A 12,207-nucleotide genomic window follows, 5' to 3' on the forward strand; every position below is an offset into this window, starting at 1 on the left:
AGCCGGGCGGGGACACTTCCTAGGCGCCCGGCCAGCGAGGCGGGCCTGGGTGGTCAGGTCCCCGATCGTGGTGGCTGCGCCTGTGGGGGCGGTGGGACCAGTCTCAGCGCCCTGGGGAAGGGCCTGGAGCTGTGTCCGGCGTTTGGGCACCTTTGAGGGAGACAAGAGAGTAGCTGGACACAGTGGTCAGTCCGGGCTGCGAATGGGAACTTAGGAGTCACCTGCCCAAGGGTGAGGACCTCGCTCGCTGGCTGGATTTTCCGGAGTTTTGATTCCGGATTTTGACTTTGTGGCCAGTTGTGCTCCCTGCGGAGGCGGGGCGCGTCCCCGGCCTGGCGGGGGCGGACGCAGGACCCCGGGCCTGGCCAGCGCACCCCTCTGGAAGCGGCTCCCCTCGCCCGCGGTGACCGCGTTCAGGGGGAGGCCGGGCTTGGCGGCGCCCCCGTGGTCCCCGCGCGGCCACCCGCTGCGCACCGGGGACGCGGCGCGGGGGAGCGAGGACTCGGGTTCCAGCGCAGGTCTCCTCTTTTGGGGAGCAGAGGAGACAGTGTCCAAGCTGCTTCTCAGGATGCGGGAGGCAACAGCGGGGCGGCGCCGCAACGCGCGAAGCAGCCCGAAGTGCGGGCGGCGGGGCGCGGGAGGGGCGCGGCCGGGGCGCTGGGCCGCGCGGGGCTGGGAGACGACCCTTCAGAGCCAGAGCGCGGGCGTCCCAGCAGCGCCGTTCGCCCGAGCGGCCCGGAAGCTCTTAGCCGAGCTCACGCTTTGCAGAAGCCATCGGACGGCGCGGCCTGTGTCCCGGCCCGCGGGGCCCGAGGGTGCGGCGCGCCCCTGGCGCCGCCCTCGCGGGGCCCGTCAGTCTGCCAGGGGCTGACCCGGCCCGGCCTCCGCCGGCCTCCTCCGCCCGGGGCCCGCGCCGGCCGCTCCCCGGGCCTTCTCCGGGAGCCGGTGCGCACCCAACGCGAAGGACGGAGCGCGCTCCCGGGGCCCGGCCACGCCCACAAAGAAAGCCCAGCCCAAAGCACAGCCCCGCCCCGCGGACACGGCCACGCCCCCAGGCAGATGCAGCCCCGCCTCCGCGGACACGGCCACGCCCCAAGCAGATGCAGCCCCGCCCCTGAGGATATGGCCACGCCCCCAAGCAGATGCAGCCCCGCCCCTGAGGATATGGCCACGCCCCCAAGCAGATGCAGCCCCGCCCCTGAGGATATGGCCACGCCCCCAGGCAGATGCAGCCCCGCCCCCGAGGATACGGCCACGCCCCCAGGCAGATGCAGCCCCGCCCCTGAGGATACGGCCACGCCCCCAGGCAGATGCAGCCCCGCCCCTGAGGATATGGCCACGCCCCAAGCAGATGCAGCCACGCCCCCAAGGGTACAGCCACGCCCCCAGGCAGATGCAGCCACGCCCCCAAGGGTACGGCCACGCCCCCAGGCAGATGCAGCCCCGCCCGTGTGGACACAGCCGCCTGAACAGTGTTCTAGGCGAAGGCTGTTCCATGGCCGGGGAGTTTTCTCAGGACTTCAGACATTATGCCCAAAGGAGGGAATTAACTGAAGCGGTTTCTTAAAAACTCATTTATTTATTTATATTTTTTCGGGAGAGAGAGAAGCACGGATTTGTTGCTCCCCTGGCATCGCTGGTCGATCCCTGCAAGGCCCTGACCGGGACGGAGCGTCCGGAGGAGGCGCTGACCCACCGCCCCGCCCGGCCAGGGCCGCGAGTGATTCTTTTCCACGCAGTTTCCCCGCAGCCGCACACTTTCCCCTGGCACTCTTTCCACCGCTGGGTTCTGCCAGGTGACTGGAGAACCCGAGGAAGGGCCAGGTGGGCCCGCGGCCGAGAGTGGGCGGTGCAGTGGGCGAGGAAACCTTTCCGCCGGCCTGAGCCAGCGCCGCGCGCCCGCGTCCCGCCCGCAGCCCAGAGGGCGCTGCTCCCCCGCTGGGGGCACCAAGCCCCTGACCCTCCTGCTCCCGCCCGCGCACTTGCAGGGAACCTGGGCTCCGCTCCGTAGATGCCAGCCAACCGCGCCATGCCCCCAGGACCCCAGCTGCGTCCTCGGAGGGCTGGGTGTCCGGACAGCTCCACGGTCCGCATTCTGACACCTCACTTGTGGCTGGTCATCCCTCAGGCCCGGCGCAAAGGCTGCTGGACCAAGTGGACAAGGGCCCAGAGGCAGACCCCCCCCCAACCGGGGCGGCCGCTGTGCGCTGTCCCCGGGCCTCTGGCCACCCTTGCGCCCCGCGCCGTCGCCGCATGAGCCCTCCACCGCGCTCTGGGCGCACGGGCAGGGGGCCCCAGGGTGGAGCAGCACCACGTGGTCGGGGTGCTTGAGCATTAGCGGAGCGGGGCGGGGCGTGGGAACAGGCCCGGTGGGCGTGGCCCTTGCAGGGCCCGGGAGAGGGGCGCGCGGCTGCCCGGCTGGTGGGGAAGGAGCGGAGCCGGGGGAGGGACCGGTGGCAGCGCAGCGCGCCTTTCGCCTTTGGGGGCAGGACTGGAGCTGCGCTGGGTCGGAAACGTCAGCCGGTTCCCTGGTTCGAGTCTGGGGGGCGGCGGGGGGGGGGGGCTGGGCGCCGCTGCGGGGAGGGCCCTGCTGGGTGAAGGGCACTGCGCGCTGGTCGCCACTCGCTCCCGCGGGCCCCAGGGTTTGGGGGTGCGGCCCCCTCTTGCTGAGGCAGGCTCCGCCCGGGCCCCAGCTCAGCCACCGCGCAGGGGAGGCCCCTCTAGGTCCTGGGGCGAGCAGAAAGCGCGGTTTCTCCAGCGCCCCCACGCGCTCAGCGCTGACATAACCCGCTCACCTGGGCTTCCAACTTCCACTCCTCAGAACTTGTGACCACAGGGCCTTTGCAGCCTCGGTGTGAACGGGGCGGCGAGGAGGGTGGGCCCGGGAATCGCACCTGTGGCATGCGCCTTGCTCTCAGCGCCACTGTCCTGGTCCGCGGAGGTCACAGTGGGTCTGGCCTCCCAGCAACTCCCACGGCAGCCAGAGGGCGTTGTTGGAGTTGCGGGAAGCTGCGAGGTGTGCACAATAAAAGGGCAGTGGTTTGAAATAGAATCCAAAAAAGCGGGACATGATAACCTTCCAGGTTTTGCAATTTTTGCCATTTTTTAAAAAAAATTTATCTTTATTGTTGAGAGTATTACAGGTGTCCCATTTTTCCCCCCAATTGACCACCTTCACTTCGCTCCCACCCCCTTCCCAGGCCTTCACCCCATTATTAACTGTGTCCGTGGGTTATGCATATAACTTCTTTGGTTAATCTCTTCCCACCCTCCACCCCCCTTCCCTCTTTCCTCTGAAATATGATCGTCTGTCACAAGCATCAATGTCCCTGGATCTATTTAGTTCATCTGATTCTTTTGTTCATTAGCTTCTTCTTAAAGAAGACCCTTCAACTTTTCCTGTAGTGCTGGTCTGGTGGTGACGAACTCCTTTACCTTTTCCTTGTCTTAGAAGCTCTTTATCTGACCTTCAGTTCTAAATGACAGCTTTGCTGGGTAGAGCAATCTTGGTTGTAGTTCCATGTTTTTCATCACTTTGAATGTTTCTTGCCACTCCCTTCTGGCCTGCAAGGTTTCTGTTGAGAAATCAGCTGACAGTCTTATGGGAGCTCCCTTGTAGGTAACTAACTGCTTTTCTCTTGCTGCTTTTAAGATTCTCTCTTTGTCTTTAACCTTTGGCATTTTAATTGTGATGTGTCTTGCTGTGGGCCTCTGTGGGTTCCTCTTGTTTGGGACCCTCTGTGCCTCCTGGACTTGTAAGTCGATTTCTTTCCCCAGGTAGGGGAAGTTTTCTGTCATTATTTTTTCAAATAGGTTTTCAATTCCTTGGTCTCTTTCTGTCCCTTCTGGCCCCCAAATAATACAAATGTTGGGCCTCCTGAAGTTGTCCCAGAGGCTCCTTATACTATCTTCATATTTCTGGATTCTTTTTTCTTTTTGCTCTTCTGGTTGGGTGTTTTTTGTTTCCTCATGTTCCAAATTGCTGATTTGATTCTCAGCGTCCTCTACTCTACTGTTGATTCCCTGTAAATGATTCTTCATTTCAGCTCCTGTAGCCTTCATTTCAAATTGGTACTTTATTATGTTATCGATTTTCTCAGTTATTTTCCTAACAGTCTGCTTAAATGTCCTTATAACCAAAATTCTGAACTCTGTATCTGTTAGCTTGCTCGGATCTATTTCATTTAGTTCCTCTTCTGAGATTTCTTCTGTTCTTTCCTCTGTGACATGTTTTTTTTCCCTCCACATTTTGGCTGCTCCCAGGTGTTTGTTTCTATGTATTAGGTAGAGCTGCTGTGTCTCCTGGAATTTGTAGAGTGGCTTTGTGCAGTAGGTGTCCTGTAGGGTCCAGGGGCTCAGCCTCCCCAGTCACCTGAGCTGGGCTGTGTACACTGTCCTGTTGTAGCTGAGCCTTGGTTGCTGTTGGCATCACTGGGAGGAACTGACTCCCCGGCCAGTCAGCTGTGAGGACCAGCTGCAACTACAGCCAAAGAGCTGCTGTGCTGGAGACACCCCTATGGAGCAGGATTTACTTCAGTGGGGCTTTGGTGTTCACCAAGTGCGCCCCTTGAGTGTCACTCGTGGATGTGGTAGGGTTGTAATCCAGCGTGGTCGAGTCTGACCACCAGGTGCACTGTGTCTGGGGCCTCCCGGGAGGTGCAAAGCCAGCCTGTGCCAGTGCCTTGCCCAGGGCCACCCAGCATGAGCTACACAGCAAACTGCAGTTGGCTGCTGCTTGTGCTGGGCTTGGAGGTGCCCAGGAGAGGCCAAGTTATGAGCCAATGCAGCTGCCGCTAGTGCCAGGCCTGGGGCCACTTATCAAGCCATATGGGGCTGCTGCTGCTTGTTTGAGAGATTTTAGGAAAGTCCTAAGCATGAGGCTCGAGAGGCCACTTGCAGAGAAAAGCCCCTGGAAATGGCCTGGATGAGCCTGCAGGTGGGGAGGGGCGGGGCCTTGGGGAATCACGGGGCGGGGCCAAAGGTGTGGGCCAGGTGCTGGCGACTCAAATATGGTGCCTGCCCGCCGGCTGTAGGGGGAGGACTCGCCACAGGAGCCATGGCCTCCGCCAGCCCTTCTGCCTGGGAGGAAGCCGCCCCTCTGCCTCTTGCCCCGACTTCAGGCAGGTCAGTTCCCCCGAGTGTCCCGGGTCCCTTCAGGCTGCTGTCTGGCGCTGGGCTCAGAGGGAGCGTCCGAGTGAGTCCGAGCCGGGCCCTTTAGAGGAGCCGCTGGGGCTCCCGCAGCCTCCGCAACCCTCAGGGACAATCCCCGCTGGGTTCACAGCCCGGAGTTGTGGGGACGTCTCTTCCCGGCCTGGAGCCCTGGGCTGGGGACCTGCTGTGGGGCTGGGACCCCTCGCTCCTCCAGGAAACCCCCACTGCTGAGCTCCCTCCTGGGTTTAACCCGCGGCACCAGGTGTGGGCCCGTGGCCGGGTCTCGGTGATCCAGCCCCGACCCGCCCATGTCTCCGCCCCTCCTCCTGGTGTCGGTGCTTCCTCAGCTCCCTGGCTGTGGGGCTTCTGTGCAGCCAGATCTCAAGAGGCTCTGAGTGCTGGTGGTTCTGGATTTTAGTTGTAATTTTGATGTGGTTGTGGAGGCGGCGGGTGCAGTTGTTACCTACACTGCCATCTTGTTTCTCCCCAATTTTTACCATTTTGATAACCGGTATTATTATTTTCTCATTACAAAAGTATTAATTTGCTTGATGCAAAAATCATTAAAACCGTGGTAGCCCTGGCCCAGCGTGACTTGGTGGTTAGAGCACTGGCCGGCAGACCAGAGGGTCACTGGTTCAATTCCCGGTCAGGGCACATGCCTGGGTTTTGGGTTCCATCACCAGTCAGGGTGTGTGCAAGAGGCAGCCAATCGATGTTTCTCTCTCTCTCTCTCTCTCTCTCTCTTCCTCTCTCCCTAAAAATCAACAAAAACATATTTAATCAAACAAAAACACCATAGCATAGACAGGGACACAGGAGAAGCCACAGGCGGCTGTGTGTGCCACCACCACGGGGAGCCACGTTTGGGAGACTGTGTCTTTTTGGTTTCTGTTCTAACATATTGACTTCAGGAAAAATACCCCAGTGTCAACAGTTCCCCCATAGCCTCACCATTCCCCATTATCGAGAAATATCCTGCTAGAGCATCTCTATGGTTGCACAGTATTTCATATTGTGCTCATGTCACAACGTACCTAAGTCATGCTCCCTTGTTGAATACTTGGGTCACGGCCAGGGTCCTGAAAGGTTTGCCCTTGGAGATGAGAGCACAGTTTCCTGTGTGATGTTGGAGATGCTGGAACCCTGGGTGGGCCTCATTGTAAGAGGCCTTTCTGGGCCCTGGCTGGGCAGCTCAGTTGGTTAGAGCATCCTCCCGGGACACCAAGGTTGTGGGTTTCATCCCCGGTCAGGGCACATACAAGAACCAACCAATGATGCATAGATAAGTGGAATAACAAATTTATCTCTCTCTCTCAAATCAATAAATTAAAAAAAAAAAGAAGCCTTTCTGTTGTACCATCCAGAGTGTGGATTCCCCACAGTGCAAACAATACTCAAAGTTTGCTGGTAATTAATGGTGATTTCTTTCCGGCTGACTCTAGTGAGAAGCGTAGCCACAGACCATGCATCTGGAGAAGGAAGGTGGCCGGCTGGGCTCCCGCGAGCTAGAGGTGGAGCTCCATCAGACGTCGGCTCCCACGCGTGCTGGCCTGGGCTTCACCACCAGCGGCCGCAGGCCACAGCGGGGACTCAGCGGGGCTGACCCCACGAGCCCCTACCCCAGCGGGGCGGCCGGGCAGAGCTGCTGGGTTCCTGTGGACCAGGATTTTGCTTCCTTCCTCACGGAGCGGAGGTGAGTTGAAAATGGTTTTACATTGACTTCCCACGAGTGTTGTTCCCCCACATTGTTTGTGGGAAAGATTTCCAGATATTATGCAGGTAATAAAAATAGAAAAGAGTTCTTAGCATAAAGATTTAGCATTTACTATATTATTTAAGGCATTAAAAGTATTACATGAATTTAAATGCATATATTATATATCTTAGACCCTGTTTTATTTCTAGAAATATATCAACAAATTAATTGAATATTGTTTTTCATGTCAGAAAAATATGGATTTACATAAAAAAAACTTTTCATAAACCCTTAAAGAGTTACCAATACAAAAGTAATAAATAGATATACAAGTAGTGTCTTGTGAGTGTCTTGGTTGCCCTGCACATCTTGGTCCCCATGTCCCCTGCACTGAGGACAGCCTGTCTTTGCAGCACCAGAGCATCACAGAGATGCAGTGTGTGTGTGGTCCTGCCCCTGCCTTGGTCCCGCCTCTCCCTTCTCCAGGCCAGGCCTGTCCTGACTTCCCGTCCTGCTCACCAATGTGCCTGGGCCCCCTGCCACGTGTGTTCATGAATTGCTGAACATCGTAGACTCTCCTTTCACACATGGTGAAACTGGGAGTCGCTCTTTTTAGTCACCATATTTTTGAGATTTTAGCCACGTTGATGCCTATAATTCTAGTTAAAAACATTTTTTTTTTTAAACTTTTCAATTACATTTGACATTCAATATTATATTAGTTTCTGGTTTACAGCAAAGTGGTTAGACATTTATATAACTTACATGGTCCCCACCTGGCTCCATACATAGTGATTACAGTATTACTGACTAGATGTATTGTTAGATTTTTAAAATTCAGATTTTTCTTGTTTCTTGCAGTAGGCCTGTATTGCTATGACTTTTCCTCTTAGAACTGCTGTGGCTGTGTCCCATAGATTTTGGATTGTTGTGTTTTCACTTTTATTTGTCTCAAGGATCTTTTGATATCCTTCTTGAACCTGACTTTAAAAATTCATTTACATGTAAACAGAAGGACTGAAAGGAATTTCTCTAAATGTTAACAGCCAGTAGTATGAATTATAGAATTATATACAATTGCTGTTCTATTTATTATCCTCTTCTGTTAGTTTCCAAGTTATTAAAAATGAATATTGCCTGCCTATAAACTTGCAAGTGCATAAGAATTCTGCAAACCTATACACAGAGTTGCTGAGACATGGGGGCCTTGACAAAAATTCCCAGAGAGGTGCATTAAAGGAGAAACTTTATCAGGTGACTAGTTTACAAACTGGGGAAATGAAGCCTCTGACAGAATCAAAAGTGGGCTCCTTTGAGATAAATGGGAGGCTGCCTTTAATAGAGAAAGTTCCTGTTGAGGTTCCCAGTTGGTCCAATTTTATGCAAACAGAGTTTCCAAATTCATACAGTTCTGATTGGTCCAAATCGTGCATTTCTGATTGATTGGTATAATGCTTTGGTTGTTATAGAGCAGTTCTGATGGGTTGGTTTAGGTGCAAATGAAAATATAATTGTGCAGTTCCGATTGGACAGAGCAGGTCTCAGTTCTCTGGTTGAAGAGGAAACCAGGAGCTCCCCCCTTGTAATAGTTGACTCAGGTGGAGGAGCCCAGTGCAGGGGGTTAAAAGCTCAGTCTGTGGCCTTTCCCTGAAATGCAGCATGTGTGTGTGGCCTCCACCAGCTACTGCTGCTGGACTCTGGTTATGAATTTGGCCCAGTTGACCACAAGGTGTCCTTCTTGGCAGATATATTTCTCTCTGGGTTCACAGGGGAAAATGCATACTGTTGAAATTTGTGAATTTTGAGCACACCCAGGTTTAGATGTGGAGTCTGAGAAATGTCAGTGTGATTTCTTTCTTTTAGAAAGAGGAAAGGTCAGGAAAAATATAGATTTCATCAATATTTTTACCTTAATTAAGTTAGAAAAGAAAATGCCAGGCTTTCAGCTCTGAGGACTGCCATTTTAAAAATATGTTTTAAAAATTGATTTCAGAAAGAGAGAGAGAAAGGGAGAGAGAAACATTAGTGGGCTGCCTCCTGAACGCCCCCTCCTGGCGGTTGAGCCCACAACCCAGGCATGTGCCCTGAACACGAATCAAACTGCTGAGCTCTCAGTGCACAGGATGAAGCCCAACCAGCTGAGCCACCCGGGCCCGAGCAGGACGGCCGTTCTTATTTCCAGACTCTGGACCGTGTGTTTCCTGGGCAAGCCTGAACCTTCCCTCCATTCAGGTGGGAGTTCCTGTCCTTCCTCTCGAATGGCACATCAGGGATCTTGTGAAAAAATAAGGGAAAATAAAACCTAGACAGTGTTGAATTAAGTTTAAATTCGGAATGTCCTGAAGTCTCTTTGGGAAGCTTCCTAGTGAAACTCATGTATATTGTTGGCTCTTTAGAAACAGAGCTAAATATAAAAAAGCTTAGAAACCACTCCCTGTGCACTTAACTACAATTATACTTCGTGTACAGAAAACGCAACAGAAACGTTAAACAATGAGACCAGCCAGATGCGCCCACCTCGGAGAAAATAAAATGCACTTTGTCGTTTCCCCGTTTGGAAATTCCCTCTTTCATGGCAACGAGGTGAATTCTCCGTGCTGTGAAATTGGGAGGCGGCTGTGAGCCGTCCCGGGAGCCCATGGGTGGTGCTCTCTCAGGGGTAATTGCATCTCTGCTTTGTGAGCACCCTGCAGTGAGGGCTAACAAACAAACAAAGAAACAAACAAAAACCTACATTGAACTGGGCACCGCTTAAGGTACCAGATTGAACATGATGGAAATAACACGGCAGCCACTCATAGGGGGCCACGGTCTGATGGAAATTGTTGAATCAATAGCCAAACTCATTTATGTTTCCCATTTGCATTCCCTTATCTAATGCAACAAAACTGGCTTTTTTCCTTTTAATATGCATCATATAGCTGAGAAAATGGGCGCTCAGGGTGGTTAAACAAAGCGAGTGAGGTCAGGGTAACAGTCAGCTCTCCCAGAAATGCCGTGTAACAAACCAACCGCACCGAAGACCTGGGTATTAGCTGATTCCTCGAGACATTCCTCTAAATGCACCTGAGGCCCTTCTGGATTTGCAGTTATGAGAGACGAAGATTTAAATGCCCAACTAGCCTGGCCGGTGTGGCTCAGGCATCGTCCTGTGCACCGAGGTCGCCGGTTCAATTCCCAGTCAGGGCACATGCCCGGGTTGCGGGCTCGATCCCCGGTGGGGATGCGCAGGAGGCAGCCAATCGACGTTTCTCTCTCACATCAATGTTTCTCTTTCTCCCTCTCCCTTCCTCTTTCTCTAAAAATTAATTTAAAAAAATATTTGAAAAGCCCGGCTAACCCTTTCCGCCAGCTTGAGCAGCTAAAATCGCACTGTTATGAAATCCCAGGCAGAATTCACCTGTCCCCTCTCTGCTCTCACCTGGGCCAGGGCACCTGTACACCTTGCCCCCAGTCACCCATGTTCCTGTAGGAAGTGCCCACGGTTGCCCAGGCGCTGTGCCCAGCGGACGCTCACTGGCCTGGGACAGCTGGGGCCCTGTCGTTCATCCAGGAGACCAGAGTCTCATTGTCTGTGACAGGAAAGCAGCTGGAAATATTTTTCTTCATTCCTGTCCCGGTGGCTCAGTGGGTTAGAGCGTCACCCCCGATACGCCAAGGTTGCAGGTTCGATCCCCGGTCAGGGCACATACAAGAGCCAACCAATGAGGCCTCGACAAGTGGAGCAGCAGGTGGCTGTCTCTGTCTCCCTCTCTCCCAGTTTCCCCTTTGCTCTGCCCCGTGGTCCGAGTCGCCTATGATACTTCCCCAGGTGAGGGTTCCTGCCTCCACGGCAGCTCCGCGCGGCCCGGGCTCCGTCTAAAATGCCACATTCCCGATAATTAGGAAAGAAAGTGATTCCTTCAACTTTTCCTGTAGAACGGGTTGCTTTGAAAGGTCGGGTGCCCTTGGATGAGGGTGGCAACCCGGCTGGTGGGACCTGTGTCCCTGCAGCTGTCCCCTCCGGAACAGCTTGGGGTTTGGATAAGTTCGTGGTGGCCCCTCCTCCAGGGGTCAGGCCGCCCAGGCAGCTGCACTTGGGTTTGCTTCAGCCGTGGCTTCGGTCCCCGGAGAGCCCCCCGCACCCCCTTCCCCATTCGTTTCACGCGACTCCATGGGCCCTGCCTTCTGCTGCGTGGTCTCCCAAGGGAAGCCCTTAGGGTATTTTCAATGTGCGATGTTTCAGTACTGTGATCTTGGGAAACAGAATTTTCTGAGTATAAAGGGCCCGTCAGACAACGAACGGGTTTCTTTTTATTATTATTATTTTTGTTAATTCTCACCTGAGGATATTTTTTTCATGGATTTTTTTTTTTTTTTAGAGAGAGAGTGGAAGTGAGGGAGGTAGAGAGAGAGACACATCGATGTGAGAGAGACACATGGATTGGTTGCCTTGAGCACGCACCCCAACCGGGGCTGGAGATCGAACCCGGAACCCAGGTACGTGCCCTGGACTGGAATCAAACCCGAGACCCTTTGGTGTGCCAGCCGGTGCTCTGACCACTGAGCCACACCAGTCGGCGCGAATGGGTTTCTGGAGGAAAAGCTCTGCCTGGAGTAACAGATCCTCTGGAAGCATCCTCGATGCTAACGTGAGTCCAACAATATGACTGCCCCAGAGCTCCGGGCCTTCTCCGCGCCCCTGCTCTGCCTTCCAGCCTGGTCCACCCTGGGAGGAAGTGTGTTCCGAACAGTCTCTCCCAGACCTTCGGCTTTCTACAGCGCAGATTTAACCAGATCCTCACGCAGGTTTGTCACTGCCTCTTGCTGTGTGCGCCCCCTGCTGCTGGGGAGGGCGCCAGCCTTTCATGCTGGTGACTGTCCTCTGTGTCTTTCAGGTTTCAGGCACCTTCACCCCAGTTCTGCAGCTCCAGGGCCATGGAGCCCTGCTTTACAGAAACCACTCCATTGCTGGGGAATTCCTCCCAAGACAAAGGGTGAGTCCCCCCCTCGCTTCTGCCCAAATTCAGGAACCTCTGAGCATTGCCCTGGGCTTGGATGTGGGAGAGTTTCCTTCTGAGACATGAACTTGCCCCTGACATGTTTGGCTTCTGCCAGTTCCGTGTCATTTCAAGGTCCTAGGTGTTCATGACTCTAGTGCTTGTGTTCTGTGGCTTATGAATTTCTGCGTGGCCTTGAGCATGACCCTGCCGTGATGAAGTAGCACCTGTCCGCTCAGGCTCGCGCACTCGGACCCAGCAGGCCAGGGCTTCTCAACCAGGGTAGCTGGCGCTGTCTGGGGATATCTTTTTTTATTTTTTTGTTAATTCCCACCTGAGGATATTTTTTCCAATGATTTAAATTTTTTTTTTATTTTT

At 54.4% G+C, this 12,207-nt stretch overlaps 1 protein-coding gene across 2 annotated transcripts in view; it reads left to right on the plus strand.

Moving 5' to 3' along the window:
* Positions 1 to 6,617: 6,617 nt before the first annotated feature.
* The window catches only part of OCA2 (OCA2 melanosomal transmembrane protein), a 65,397-nt gene continuing 59,807 nt past the window's right edge, over positions 6,618 to 12,207 (plus strand). For both annotated transcript variants that reach the window (XM_016200712.2, XM_087829214.1), the window contains exons 1-2: positions 6,618 to 6,847; positions 11,728 to 11,826. In XM_016200712.2, coding sequence (XP_016056198.2) covers positions 6,618 to 6,847; positions 11,728 to 11,826 — 329 coding nt within the window. The remainder of the gene's footprint in view (positions 6,848 to 11,727; positions 11,827 to 12,207) is intronic.

Source organism: Miniopterus natalensis, chromosome 22 (genome assembly GCF_054644295.1).
Source record: "Miniopterus natalensis isolate mMinNat1 chromosome 22, mMinNat1.hap1, whole genome shotgun sequence".
Classification (NCBI taxonomy): domain Eukaryota; kingdom Metazoa; phylum Chordata; class Mammalia; order Chiroptera; family Miniopteridae; genus Miniopterus; species Miniopterus natalensis.